The 14,656-nt window shown below is 33.4% G+C and overlaps 3 protein-coding genes across 5 annotated transcripts; 1 reads left to right on the top strand and 2 right to left on the bottom strand.

Moving 5' to 3' along the window:
* Positions 1–184: 184 nt before the first annotated feature.
* LOC106122496 (uncharacterized) lies at positions 185–10,095 on the bottom strand. Its single transcript, XM_013318482.1, has 11 exons — positions 9,600–10,095; positions 8,755–8,847; positions 6,554–6,666; positions 6,001–6,088; positions 4,599–4,678; positions 4,213–4,365; positions 3,915–4,019; positions 3,719–3,821; positions 3,439–3,518; positions 3,141–3,362; positions 185–3,050 (listed from the first exon to the last, which is right to left on the bottom strand). Exons 1-11 carry the CDS (start codon positions 9,698–9,700, stop codon positions 1,777–1,779), a joined length of 2,412 nt encoding a protein of 803 aa, XP_013173936.1. The 5' UTR covers positions 9,701–10,095; the 3' UTR covers positions 185–1,776.
* Positions 10,096–10,196: 101 nt separating this feature from the next.
* Yip1d1 (Yip1 domain-containing 1) lies at positions 10,197–12,006 on the top strand. Of its 3 annotated transcripts, none has more exons than XM_013318619.1 (3): positions 10,197–10,305; positions 10,395–10,520; positions 10,596–12,006. In XM_013318619.1, exons 2-3 carry the CDS (start codon positions 10,409–10,411, stop codon positions 11,279–11,281), a joined length of 798 nt encoding a protein of 265 aa, XP_013174073.1. In that variant the 5' UTR covers positions 10,197–10,305; positions 10,395–10,408; the 3' UTR covers positions 11,282–12,006. The 3 variants fall into 3 exon arrangements, with proteins under 3 accessions (XP_013174073.1, XP_013174074.1, XP_013174072.1); XM_013318620.1 differs by having other exon boundaries at positions 10,249–10,305; positions 10,380–10,520; XM_013318618.1 differs by lacking the exon at positions 10,197–10,305 and having other exon boundaries at positions 10,312–10,520.
* Positions 12,007–12,913: 907 nt separating this feature from the next.
* p24-1 (transmembrane emp24 domain-containing protein) lies at positions 12,914–14,226 on the bottom strand (the record flags this gene model as incomplete). The annotated part of the gene is given in 4 exon segments (NM_001312085.1): positions 12,914–13,191; positions 13,321–13,448; positions 13,686–13,803; positions 13,986–14,226. Coding segments are annotated over 4 exon segments (633 nt in total). The 3' UTR covers positions 12,914–12,960.
* Between the last annotated feature and the right edge of the window lie 430 nt (positions 14,227–14,656).

Here is a 14,656-nt window from a genome sequence, read left to right as displayed (position 1 = left end):
GATAAAAAAGGTCGTAAATAAAACTAATGTTTAATATTGCGCTAACAACCTTCGAGGTTTTGTAATTTTAATAACAGAATTCAGGTACTATTTTGTAAGTCGCGTTTTCTACATATAAATGAAAAAAAAAATTGCATGAAAATATAACAACATAAAAAGAAAGGATATAGTAATATCTGTTTAAGGGTAAAAATAATATAAAAAATATTAGTTACCGCACATATAAACAAATATTGCGACTTATATTTGTGCAGTGCCATATTGTAATGGAAATTTCAGTCCTTTTATGAATGTAGCAGTTATTGTATTAGATATTCATTTGATACGAACAACGTAATTAAAGCGATCTTAGTATAATACAATCACTTTTATATACGGAAATTTCTATATTTAAAAAAATTGTATTTTGCATTATATTGTATTGAAAACAATTGTCTCTAGGTGTTTATTAAAATAAGAATTATATGTAAAGTTAAACGTGTGCCCGTAGCGATTAGTACATTGTAAAAGTTGATAATAAATAAATAAATCCAAAGTAAATACTGATTGTAAACATTTCAAGGCCAATTAAATAGTAACTGACAGTCACAAAACATGGCGATATAGCAATCTTTTCGAAATCCGGCCAAAAATAACGCTTAAGCAATTACATAACAAATAACATATCAAAAAGCAACAATAAAGTAGCCTTAGATTATGATAATCTTATTGATAAAGTGACAATTAATAAAAGCTCAAATATGCCCAGATAAATCTTATTCTCATTAGGGAACACCATGCAGTCTTATATTTAAAAAACTAGTTTCAAGTGTTTAAGAGTTACATAGACGTTAATAAATACACATTGAAATTACAAACTTAAAAATTAAATGCAAAAGGAATGAAAACTCAAACTTATTTTTCCATATGTTATCAAAAAAACAGATATTAGGCACAAATGAGTCGAATACAGGTTGATGTCAGACTTGTATTACTAATTTTTTGTAGAGTAGAAGAAAAAAGAACTCCTAGTGTATATCTGTATTTTATAACGCCTTGTAATTATAATATGAACACAAATAATTCTTAGAATTATGTGTCAGTGTCCCTGCGGTATATTTCGGTATAATATCATTAAAAATATGTTCCGCTATGTTTATATTGTACATCTACGTTACAAGATTATATACACGTAAAGTTCATACAACCAGTAAAATAAGGTTAAAAGAGTGACATAAATAAAGTACACGTCATAAATGGTGATTACAAATAACAAATAAGTTAATTACAAACGCGAAAATAAAATTTCACAAATATTTATAATGCTCACACTAAAAAATAAACTTATATTTATAAAAATAAGGTCTGTTTAATATTTATATCACAGATACCAGAGAAAGATACACATCTTTCTCTTTGGTATTATTTAACGAAAATTTAGTTGATAAAATAAATAAATTAAGCACGCAATCTTAATGTGCCGGGCGCGGGGTCTTACTAAATGTAAAATAAGCTCTAAGTCGGGGTGGTCGAAGTTATTAGTTAAGTCACTACAAAAACGGGTTAATACTTCGCAGTATTTCAATTCAATTTTATAATAAATCTCAAAATTCGCTAATTTTTATAGAAAATAAATAAGTCCTTTATGTAAAGTTGAATTAATGACTTATATACAGTCCGAGCAATCAATAAATGTAACCTCCGACCACCAACTTTTCAGATATCTTACAAAATAATATCATAAATTAAATTGACTACTTTTTCATAAATTATAAAACTGAAATAATGTACCAGGACTTAAACTTGGAAGTAGTCGCTGACGATGCCCTCGGCACCGCTGTTAATACTGCTTTTGGGGTCCCTGTTCGCGGGCACGTTGATCTTCTCATATCCGGCTGCCGAGTCTGATCTCTCCACGGAATTCATAGCAGCCTCATTGTTCACTTTCTCATATGGCGGTTCTTTCTGCGACAATTCAAAATACTTTACACTTTCGTAGTTTGGATCCTTTTTGGATCTCACCGAGTCATACTTGGAATCTTTAGAACGCACCGACTCATATTTTGGGTCTTTACAACGCAAAGATTCGTAGTTCGGATCCTGCGCGTTAACACTTTCATAGTTTGGATCTTTCGGTCGTACAGATTCGTAGTTGGGGTCTGACTCACTGCCGGTCGTGTAGAATGGATCGTTCGACATGGACTCGTAGTTGGGTTCTTGCGCTCCTTCGTCGTTGTTATTCGCCGGCCAGTTATTGTACTTTCCGGTTCGCTTGTTGACGGTAGAGTAGGTGGGCTGCACCTTGTAGTCAGGTGCGATGGTAGCGTAGGGCGGGGTGGGCGGCTGGTTCCTCAGCACCTCATAGTTAGGGTCAGAATCGGAGGCACTGTTGTCCGGCTTCGTAATATGCTCGTAGCCGGGATCGCTGCTTATAATGCTATTGGGTCCGCTGTCGTTCAAATGATTCAACTTCAGCAGATTATTGTTGGTGAAGGTCGAAAGGGTTTTGTTGACATCTTTCACAGTCTCATAGCCGGGGTCCTGGCTCTGCGAGTTTGTGCGCTCCTTGTGTGCGATAGTTTCGTAGCCGTGGTTGGTGGATTTCTTACGGTCTATGGTTTCGTACCCCGGGTCGTCGCCGCGGAATTTGAGGGTGGTGGCTTCGGGTTCGTGTGAGAATTCGTTCTGTTTCTTTGTTGCTTCGTCGGGTTTCGCCTTTCCTTTCTTCATGACCTTAGCGTACATATCGTCGAGGTTGCGCGAGGGGCTCTCGGTGACGCGGTGGTCGGAGTTGATGCTGAGGTTGGCGTCTGCGGAGGAGTAGTCGCTGGGTGCGGGGCCGTCGATGGAATTGTAGAGGTTGTCAGTGGCTCCCGGCGGCGGCTGGTGGTCGATGTCTATATCGAGCTCCCTGGCGACGAGGGGCCGCACGATATCGCCGGAGCTGAACCTGTGCTTTTCCACGGGGTAGTTGCAGCCGTAGAAGTCCGAGGAGCTGACGCAGCTGTTGTTTCGCTGATGTTTCTCGTTGAGGCTCCGTCGAAGCTTGTCGTGATTGAAGTGAAGGTCACCTAGAATGTTTTAAATTTGATAAAATAATGATAAAGGCTGATCTTAGGTATTTTATTACGATCGTAAATTATATATTTGCATGTACTGACCTGTACTAGATATGCGATGGTGTCGCTGCGACTGTGTCAGCGGGGCGTGTGTGTTGTGCGTGCCGTGTGCTGAGTGTGTGCTGTGCGCTCCATGTGTGCCGTGTGCTGCGTGTGTAGCGTGTGTGGCTAGCGGGGGCGGAGGCAGGGGAGAGTTAGCGACGCGCTTCTCCGGCTTGGGCGAACCGAGCGCGCCCGTAGAGTTCGAACACGACGACGATGATGCTGCAAATACATAAAACATTATTACTGGAATAATCATTGATTTATGTTTAACACGATTCTGTAGAAAATTACTTACCTTGTCTAGAATGCGTCGCATGTGATGTTGAGGCACCGATTTCCGGAGGGGCACTCCTTCTGTAAACAAAAGGCATTACACTGTAAGAAATGTTTTTTATAATATAAAAAGCAATGTCGATTCGTCTCGTGCTTAAAGAATGAAGCTATTTACAGTTTTCTTTCTTTGCTTATGATGAGTTTGTAGTAAAGAAAGTAAAACTACCTGGTGGCCAGTTCAGATAGCGGTGTAGCAGCAGAGGCGGGGGCTGGTGCAGGTGCGGGGGCGAGGGGCGTGGGGCGGGGCGAGGTCGCGGCGGCGCGGCTCGGGCGCGATCTGTGCGTACGTGTCCGAGCCCTCGCCCTCGCCCACACTCGCCTCCTCTATCGCCGCGTACATCTCGTCTGGAAACACGTACACATACAATTGTAATGTGAGAATAAGATTAAGAATATCGACCAGACGTTATTTATTTAAGATGTAGACATTAAACAAACCGGAGTCATCAGACACGGTGGCGTAGTGCGGCTGCGCGGAGGGCTTCACGCCCTGCGCCCTGATGTTGCTGAGCGGCTCCCGCACTGAGATGCTCGTGTACCCCTCTGCAAATGCACAAACAAACGATTCCATAGTATTCAACTTTTGTGTATAAACATAGTGTAAAGGGAATGAAGAGGACAGATATATTAACCGCCATGTATGTACATATTAAATTTGACGTTTCTCTATTTACGTAATATAAAATTAGAATTGAAATATGATTTGCAATCTTTGCTGTGCGCACAGGACACTTACTAGCCGAGTCCGTGGAGTCCCCGCTGAAGTGCTGGGTGTTGTCAGTGAGGGGTAGAGGGCGCGGGCGCGGGGAGGGCGGAGTGATGTACGGCAGCTCCTGACTTGACGGCAGCTGACCGCTGATAGCCACCGACGCCGATATCACCACAGCTTCTAAACATTTACAAATAACAATGACAAATATATGTTTTTTTTATAGAAGGACAAGAAACGTTCGCTTGATATACATCTGTGACAAGCTAAAGAGTTGAAGTTATTTCTTTATCTTTAATGTTATCACTATTTGCTCCCAAGAAGCTGAAGTTTTACCGGATTTGAGGCGATAGAGCGCAGAGGGCGCTTCGTGACTTTCACATCACCTATTATCAAACATTTTGTATACAAACCTGGACCAGGTTGCGTCGCTTCGCGCTCTTCAATCTGTATATCTCTTTGGGACTCTTGATCGGGCGTAATATCCAACGTGCTGGGAAAGAAATAACAAAATTATACCTGGAATAATACCATGAAATTTTCGGCGATGTAATTAGTTTAATTTTTAGCGTCCTAAGTCCGTATGAATTTGAATTTTAGGCTAGCAAATCATTATAATAAGTGATAAGTAATGTAAATTATAAGTCGCGAGAAATGAAAATATTTTATAAATCCCAGATTTTACTTATAAATCACCAAAAAAATTATCTAGCCGCCAAAAATAAATAAAGAACAACTTGATATGTAGACCTAAAATTGGAATCAAGGTCCCTAAAACAAAGATTTGATTAGCGTATCACAATGACTTCTTACGACACATTTTTCAGCAGATTTTAACTTTTATATCGTTTTTCTCATGTATCCGTGTGTTTTATTGATGTTATTTTCAGAGGATTTTGTAGAAATAAATACTTATGATAATTTTACAGACTTAGAATAAGATCAGAAGGACTAATTTCAAGCTGTTACAATTTTGTCTACTGTTCGATGTTGTTACATTGTTACGTCTATATATTTTTTCTCTTCATAATTTATATAATATTATACATTATAAAACATGTATGGCATTGGAACGCACATTGTTTATGCTAAAGTACTCATGTCGGGGACAACAAATATGTCATCTTGTTTATTGTAAGCAATAAACTGTTTGATGTCTCCTTGAGACAGAGCACTTAATTTTATTTACGATTACGACATGAGATATTATTTACGATAATGATTGTGCTAGTGCTAGGAATAAAATTTATTTCTCCATATTATAAGGAAAAGTCCTTGAAGATATAGTGCTAACTTTACGCCATTTCTGTTTTCATTCAATATTGCCTTAACCACCCAAACATTGAAAAGTACCAAAAAAAATAAATTATCAATCTTTTACCAAATTAAAACTGTCAGAAGTAAAATTAATTATAAATATTACAATAAGTTTCTCTTTTAAATTTTCTTTTATACAAAATGCATAGCCTTTTATTCTTACGATATGGACTTATTTTAACACCTAGCACATTTCAAATATTAGTGGAGTTAAGGGTCTGACTTACAATGTGACGGTTGGTGGTGTGATTCCCAGTAAGCTTGTAAGAAAGAGATGATTTCGATATTTAAATATTTTAATTTCAGTTTTATTCTTTTAAAAATATCTACCGATTTCTTTCTACCCGACTTATAGGAGTTTTTCTTTTATCGAGTATGTGTGATTTTTTTTCCTGTAGCTCAAACAGTTTGTTTTCGAACATTATTAGATTTGTGTTCGTATCGTCAATGACAATTGGTGTAGTCTAATTTAACCACTGTTTGTTTCTTGATACTCACATATTGTGATTCTCATTCTGCAGTTTAGCGTACGCATGTTCGTAGGGATGGTCTCTGCTAGTGGATGCTGTCGGTGCGGGCTTATTTCCTGCGAATCACAAATCGCGTATTACACTTCTTATTATAATTAAAAACTATTATCGATTCCTAGTAGCGGCGCTTTTCAAGTGGAATACGATTTGATTATATCGAGAGGCACGATTAGATTCGAAGATTAGTATAACTAATCCGGTAGCATTGATTTATCGCAGGCAAAAACAATTTGAAGGACATTTTGCAAACTGCATTCTTTTACACGAGTTTTAAAGTTGTTTGGAATAAAGTAGGAAAAAATGTTATTAAATTTGGCCAATAATATTTTCATTCGTTCATATGGATAAATAAATAGGTAATAGACGATTTTTGTGTCTTGCCAAACAAGCTTTAACGAATAATTAATATGAAATCCTCTAAGAGACTACTTTTTTCTTAAGGCTTCTTTGCCATCTTAAGTACTATACAAAAATTCCTTACCAAAATATTGCTAAGGCATTTATCGTGTTACAAACTTTACCTTCATCTAAATTAACAGTAGCGTATATTTCGGAGGCCGTATCTCCACTGTCGTGCCTGCCCACAGGGTGTGGGATCTCCGGCAAGCTGCGCTGAGAGTTCTGTGTCGATGCTCTGTGTAACAACAAACTTTATTATTATGTCAAACAGTATTAAGTCACCTGTATTTACCGGCCCGCCAACAAACCTTATTGGCAAACTAAGATAGTTGTATTTAGAGTTTTTATTTTTGTTGAACTAACATTTTGGTCAAATTAAAAACTCTAGTAAACACAAATCTAGTAAACTTTCTAATACTTTCACCGCAGAGAGTACTCACTTATTGTTATTGCAAAAATATCAGCATATCTTTTCGACCAAAAACGTGATTACACAGTTTTACATAAATACAAGTTACACATTCATTAGAAAACAAATATTGTTAAAAGTTCGTAAATATATTCATCATATATTGATTTAAAATTACATTTTGAAGACTGCAAACGAAATCATAAAGCTAAAAGTAACCACAACATCTATATGTTTGGAAATTTGACAATTGTAGAGATTTCTATGTTAATATAGTAAGGTATAAAATGTGTGATTGAAACAAGTCCTATTGGTTACTAACTAAACCTATAAGACATACATTTGACTAATAGCTAACAGTTTTGTGGCTACAAATGAAAAGTTTTTATTATTTTAATGAAAAAATCTTGTATCTCTACATGCAAAGCAATTATTATTTTATGTTATTTCTAATTAAACTCAAGAACTGTTATAAAAACTACATAAAAATTAGTATTGACCATGTTAGTATAAGCCACAATTGCTTTGTCAATGAGAAAAAAATATATAACACTTAAAAAAACATAAATAATTAAATATTTAAAATATTGTAGAGGAACATACAAAACATAACACTTTTTCAGTGTTAGACAGTAAAATATATTTGATTGTCATATAATTCAAAAGCCAAGCTCTTTAAAGGCATTATTGATAAATAAAATGTATACATAAATTTCTTTGCCCAACTATATCACCAAAATTTTCGATTTTATCTTAATGCCAAAGAAACTACTTCAAATTGACATACTGAGGGTGTAAAGGCTTTTGCAGAATATCAGTGTTTTTTGCCCCCAGGGGTAAAAAACATACAGCTGAGCAAAGGCCCTATCTGTTCTGCATTGCAACGCTTCATTGTAATTTCTTTGATTTTTTCTTTTTTCTCTTTTTGGTTGTGTTATAAGTGTTGTTATGTTTTTGAACGGATTAAATGTCTTATTATTATTAAATAATTTTAGCTACAGCGGCTCTTGGTAATTATCTAATAATCTAGTAATCATATTGTAAAATAACTATTTCAGAATGTCACATAAAAGATTAAAACGCGAACAGAAATCATAATTAAATCTAATTATCTTCGGTGGAAATTGTAGTAGGTATGAAACACAATGACTCTTAATGAATATAGATTGTTTTTGCAGACACATTGTGGGAACACTGTATGTGTACTGGATAATAGGAACCAATAATATGTAGTGATGATCTCAGTGTTCATACAAACCATGAAATGAATGAAACATTAGCACTTTTGTACTAGGATTAATATCAAGCTTATCATTTAAATAGTATCACATATCATAACAATTAAATTAATCATAATAATGCACAATAGCTGAAAATATTATCAACTTTTACATAAAGATATAATATTCATGTAAAACTTTTTTCTTAGACCAGATTATGACATTGTATAATTTAGATTTATATACATAGAAATGTATTAAGACATTCCAAAATGCTCTCTCCCTCTTAATCACAATATTAATCTATTTTCTACTATATGCATTTATTTAAAAAAATACTGTTAATCATAAATTCATTTTTTTGGGTCCAGTACTATTTTATTAGATGACGGTAAAGTATTAAGTAAAAGTTTAAAATAAATTTGCTCATAACCAACAAAACACTACACAATAAAATCAGCCCTTACCATATACAGGGGAATATTAAAATGTTATGTTTAAGTCTTCAAGGATGTTCACGAAACATAGACATATGTAAAAAAATAAAAACCGCTATAAGCCCATATGGATTATTTTATAAATATAAAAGAAATAGACAAATATTTGTGAAACAAGCTTCATTCTCATGACAGTTAATGGTTTGTTAAGTCTATGTTAACTAGACAATATTTAGGGCATGCTAACTAAAACAAACCGCTTGACGGAAGCCGGAGTGGTTGGCGTTGGAGATGGTACCTCCTCATCTATGTGGATTTTGACCACACCCGCTGTGCCAACCAACTCACTTCTGTTAAATATAACATTACATTAACAAAAAGTAAGTTTTCAGTTTTTATTAACAGTAAAGTTAACCATATATAAAGTCTACAAATGTCTTGGTTTTTGTTCTTGTTGTCTAAAAGTCATATATAGTACATTTTAATCAAGCGATTGGGTAAAAATGCATGTAATATTCTACATTACATACATTAGATAAATTCTGAGAATAATATATAAACAGCAATTTGCTGCTACTTTTTCTTTTTTATGATATTGAGTGATTGATTTATTATTTTTTTCCTTGAAACAGTTCATATGACTATATTCTTAGAATCTTACTGAAACTGAACTTCCAAACATTTTAATTCTGATAAAATATTAAATAAACAATTAATACCTACTCAGGATAATCTAAATGTGAAAAATAAATGGATGGAAATATTCTAAACTATATTAAATACCATAACATAAAACCCTATGTGAAAAATCAAGTTGCATTAAAATAATACATATTATCAGATTTCATTATCTTAGTTATACACAATGATGGTTCACATACAACAATAATTGTATGATTCATTGTTATAAATGAAGAATATTAATTAGACTTTTGCAAAGTGTAATGAACTATTTTTATATTTAGGTGAAAAAGCTGACAATATTATTGCAAATAAATTGAACATTAATTGTGTTTTTAAAAATAAGCATCAAATTATTGAGCTATGAGCTGATTTTATATATTTTTATTGCATATAATATAATTATGTTATAATTACTTACTTCTGATTGGAGTTCTTGCATCCACAAACGCATGCTGAAAGTGCGGTGATGAGAGTGATTATCACTCCCACGCTTAGTACAATCTCAACTATAGTATACATAACAAGTGTTTTAATTAATGTAAATCCGGCATAAAGGCGGAACACATTCCATTACAAATGAAATATTAAGTCACGCCTTTGAAAAGGAACGATACGAGAACACAACTTTCTTCCATTTGAGCTAAAGTACAAGAATGTAGGGCACTGGTATACACCACTGCTATATCGAAAGAAAACTGAAATGAAACCTCCTCCTTACATTTCTGTCATTAAGATAGCAAGTTTGCAATCACTCGTTCTTAATCCATTTTCGAATCTAGTTATAACAGAATTACTATTTGTAAATTAAGAAGTTATCCTTGTGCACCTGCTCATTGAATTCTAGTTTTGCAAAAGTCAAAATCTAAATAAATAACACAATTTTCAACAGATAATATCCATACGTAGTTTGAGTAGAAAATGTCAAAAATACATCAATAACCAATAGGAAGAAAGTAACACAGAGTATAATTCACTACCGATATTTATGTTTCTAGCGATAAAAAATAGCGATTTAATAGCAGTACACTAACTGTTAAACCCGTTTAATCTGTTGGAATCGTGAGATTGTGACGTTTATTTTGACTACGAAAGATATTCTGTCATCTTCGATCTCGGCGTAATCGGTAATAACAATTTTGTAGTTGCACTATTTGCTTTTAAATTAAATAGTTACACATATTGGAAAATCTTAATAAAGTTTGACATCCAACAGATCGTTCATTAACAATGGCTGGCTATGCGAATCAAAATGAATATGCGTGGTTACCTCCTGATAATAGCCAAAATTATACTTTTGATAGCACCGCAAACAATTTTGCTGATTCCTCCCAAACCTTAGGTAAGTATATGTTCTATGCGACACATTTTTATCACATGATAAAATGTAATTGATAAATCAAATTGTTAATTGCAGATTTTCAAACATTTTTGCCAGAGAGGAGTTTCGCTTACGACCAAGCTCAAGTTCCATTGGTACCTCCTAACAATAATCAAGGTTATAATCCGAGCATTTTCACCCCTGCGGCTATTCCAAGAGAAGCAAATGCAGCTATATCAGAATTTGATGAACCACCTCTATTAGATGAATTGGAAATATACCCTGATAGGATATTAGAAAAAACATTAGCAGTACTTAACCCATTCCATGGTCAATCTAAAGCAGATGATGCAAACTTTTTACTAAGAGATACTGACATTGCAGGCCCTATTGCATTTTGTTTAGCTTTGGCTGTTTGCCTTTTTCTTTCTGGCAATAAAGCACATTTTGGTTATGTTTACGGGCTTTCTGTAATGTCAGTTATATTAATGTATTGTTTGCTGTCACTTATGAGTCGTACTGAAGGAGTTTTTACTGTTTTAAGTGTTGCAAGTGTTTTAGGATACTGCATGTTACCAATGGTAGTACTGGCTACTTTAGGAATATTTATATCTCTTGAGGGAACTATTGGTTTAAGTTTATCTGCCGTTGCTGTAATATGGTCTGCCCTTTCAGCAAGTAGGCTATTTGTTACTATGTCAGGTGACACAGAGCAGAGGCCTCTCATAGCATATCCTTGTGCGCTGGTCAATGGAGTATTTGCACTGTTGGTACTATTTTAAACTGACCTGAGCTAAGGTCCACTTTCCTTAAATTTTTTAAAATGTGGTCTTATTCAACTTATTTACATTTAAAATATATTTAACAAATGACAATTATAGTAAAATAAGATTTTACTGTTTATATTTAATTGTTTGAATTATGTAATTAATATACCTGTACAATAACAATAACAATATTTTAATTGTATTTGTCAAATACTACTACTATAAACAAAATTTTACATAATCAGTTTATTAATATGATGTTAAACCCAGCACTTTATTACTGTTGCTTTGATAGTTTCTTAAGATTGATAATATATAAATAATAATAACTGAAAAAAAATCTCGATAAATTTACATGTATATGAGATGAATAAAAAAGTGTACATTAAGTAGTCAATGCTCTGAAACCAGAGACAATGTTGCCACAGTTACCAAAATTGTAATGCTATTTCTTACTTTCCACCTAAATGAGTTGTGGTAAGTTGAGCTATCATCTTTCATCTGCCTTGAAACCTTAAAGAATATTTTCTCATCTATGTCTCAAAATTCATAGAAATTTCTATCAAAGATATAGGAAGGTAAAAGAAGTGATAAAAAACATCACTTTACAAAATGAAGTAAATGGTTTAATACTGGCATTATTTAAAAAAGGAATACATTAAATTAAAAGTTATCAACTGTTGCCAGTAAGGTTATCAACATTAAGTAAATCTAAATGGTACTAGTATAACAAGTTTTTAGCAGTATTTTCATTTATTAAATAACATTCACTTTTAGTACATGGTTGAAACATGTTCCTTGGGTTAGGACACAATTCTTACTTTATATTCTTAGGGCATAATTATAAGTGCACATTCTCTTTTATTAAAAGATCTTAGTGATGCTTTTAAAATAAAAATCTTGATAAAAAGTTCTTATATTGAAGAAAATAAATTTAGTTTATTTGGTATATTAACTGTAAAATGTTTTACAATAAAATAATGGTACTTTACAATGCATTACATATTTTGTACTAGTATGAATTTACAAAAGAGATATTTTATTTAATTTTTATTTATCAGGTAATGAATGCTCAGGGGCAGAGATTTAATTGTATATAGCTCTCTTTTATGGCATAATATTATTCTTTTTCAATATTCACAACATCATTATTAGTTTCCAATACTTCTTAGTACATATTAAGGAACTATCAAATCTTGATTATATTAACATTTCAGTGTGCTAAGATATTATTTATCTGCCAACAAATCACAATGTTTGTTTTATTGCATTTAATTTACAATTCTCTGAAACATTTATAATAATGAGAAAAAACACATAGATTTTAGATTATTACTAAAAAGTACAAGCAAACAAGATTCAGAAAATTTGTTAGATAAGATACAGTAATGGTAAAGTATTTTTGTGTCAATTTTCAAACATAAGGGATCATCTATTAATCACCTGAGCCACCAAGGGGGCAGGGTTCCGAAAAAATCATGACGGATCAAACAAAGGCAAAGGGGAGGAGGTCTAAAACAAGTTATCACTGGTTTTTAATATCTAGGGGATAGTAGTCTCATAAGAATGCTGTGGGAGACACAAAAAACTAAAAAGGCTAAAAAAACATCCTGTGATTAATTGATGATCCCTAAATAAAACAAATTGTTCAATCCATGAATTATATTAATAAATAAACTATTAAACATTTACTATTACATTCTATTGTATAGTGTTGGTCGGTCACTGAAGAAGTTCTTGAGAACCATGACCTGTACAAAAGTTACGCATACAATAGCCAGTGTCTCTCCCATTGACCACCAGAACACTCTCTCATTGAGATCTTCCGCTCGCTTGCGACTTTGAGCCTCTCTTAATCTGTGATGGGTTTGATGATCAATTATCCTGTTTAGTGCAGAATGAATTTCTTCTGCAGAAGTTTCCAACTGTAAAAGTAATTAGTGACTAAGTAATAATCTAGCATAGTAACATTACTTTAAAAATTTGCAATTAACTATATTTCTAACAAAACTAAGAAATTAAGACAATATTTACTGTAAATAAAATTAAGTTACCTGTGTAAGTACTGTAGCATGGTCTCCAACTCCTGGTAGTGGTTGTTCAGGTCCAACATTCAGTTCCATATACACAAGTTTATGTGAGAAAGTACTGAATTCATTGCTGAAGCACACTTTGTACACACCTAAAACATGTATGAATTATAAATTAATATTACATTCATAGGTCAGAAAGTCTACATTGTATTGTGTAAGGACTTTTAAACAATAAAAAAGTAAAATAATGTTAATAGGAAACAGGATTCTTATCACAATAATAACAATCGCTTTTTTGAGCTCTCAATATCCAGTTTCTTATGAACATTTTTTTAGTATAAACCATGAAAGTTTTAACTAAAATTATAATACAAAAATAATATTACCTGTATATTGTGCTGTAAATTGATGTGAATCATATTGCATTTTCTGTTGCTGATATATTATTTGCTTATTAGGACCTTCTACTTTTACGTCGACATCATACTGTCCACCAGTAATAACCTGGATTATAAATATTTCTTTTAGTAAAATTGTATAATATGTGTATTACGTACAAAGCCGCTCAGGTACGGTCTTATTTTTTTCTAACTCTTAAGTAAATCATCGAAAACTCCTGTCAGAAATTGTTTATCTTAAGGTAATCCTTACATATTTGAAGATGATCTGTTTATTAAGTCTCTTACCTGGTATTCTAATGAAGCCGAAGTATTCTTTTCAATGTCTTGATAAAAACACTCTACAGCACTATCAGGGAGTTCGAAAGTTAACTCTACGCTTTTGGAAAATATTCCACTAATTAATGTGACTAGTATAGTAACAACGATGGGAGCGATAAACATTTTTGTTATATACTTTACCGGGTTTAATTATCCAAAAATACTATCTAAGAGCGTAATGCAAATAATTTATGATGCTCATTACTTGACAAGATAATGACAGCGACAGCATACACGTAAGTAGGTGCGTTCGAAAACGTCTAAAACAGATTAAGCAAAAAGTATAGCGATTAACGTACTCACCGTTAACAGTTACCCGTTAATAGCATTTAACGATAAACTGATTTATGAAGTAAAAAACAAAACTAAATGTCTATGGTTCGTCATATAAAAAAAGTTTTGCGCTATTCTGCACAAGATGTTTGTCGAATCGAATTGTTTTTTCTGTAGTTACCATTTCCGCGGGAGTCGTGTTCTGTAAATATGCGGCGAATTTGAAATCCACTTTTCTATATCCTACTCAAAAATAGGCTTCATGAAATGAATAAGACCTCACGCATTTTAAAATGTCCGTCCACTTCATTGTCCGAGCAACGAAGCTTACTAAGTGGGATCTTATAACACTGCTCCCAAAATCT

The sequence above is a fragment of the Papilio xuthus genome, unplaced genomic scaffold, assembly GCF_000836235.2.
Source record: "Papilio xuthus unplaced genomic scaffold, Pxut_1.1 DF826923.1, whole genome shotgun sequence".
In the NCBI taxonomy this organism is placed as follows: domain Eukaryota; kingdom Metazoa; phylum Arthropoda; class Insecta; order Lepidoptera; family Papilionidae; genus Papilio; species Papilio xuthus.
Note: the sequence above shows the minus strand (reverse complement) of the source record. Positions and strands in the feature narration are given on the sequence as shown.

Excerpts from the sequence above, each read along its gene's own strand:
- LOC106122496 (XM_013318482.1), bottom strand. The coding sequence starts at position 9,700 with ATGTATACTATAGTTGAGATTGTACTAAGCGTGGGAGTGATAATCACT. Across the intron at positions 6,089-6,553 it reads TACTGTTAATTTAGATGAAG|GAAATAAGCCCGCACCGACA; the intron begins GTAAAGTTTGTA and ends TGTGATTCGCAG. Across the intron at positions 3,051-3,140 it reads CCATCGCATATCTAGTACAG|GTGACCTTCACTTCAATCAC; the intron begins GTCAGTACATGC and ends AAAACATTCTAG.
- Yip1d1 (XM_013318619.1), top strand. The coding sequence starts at position 10,409 with ATGGCTGGCTATGCGAATCAAAATGAATATGCGTGGTTACCTCCTGAT. Across the intron at positions 10,521-10,595 it reads TGATTCCTCCCAAACCTTAG|ATTTTCAAACATTTTTGCCA; the intron begins GTAAGTATATGT and ends TGTTAATTGCAG.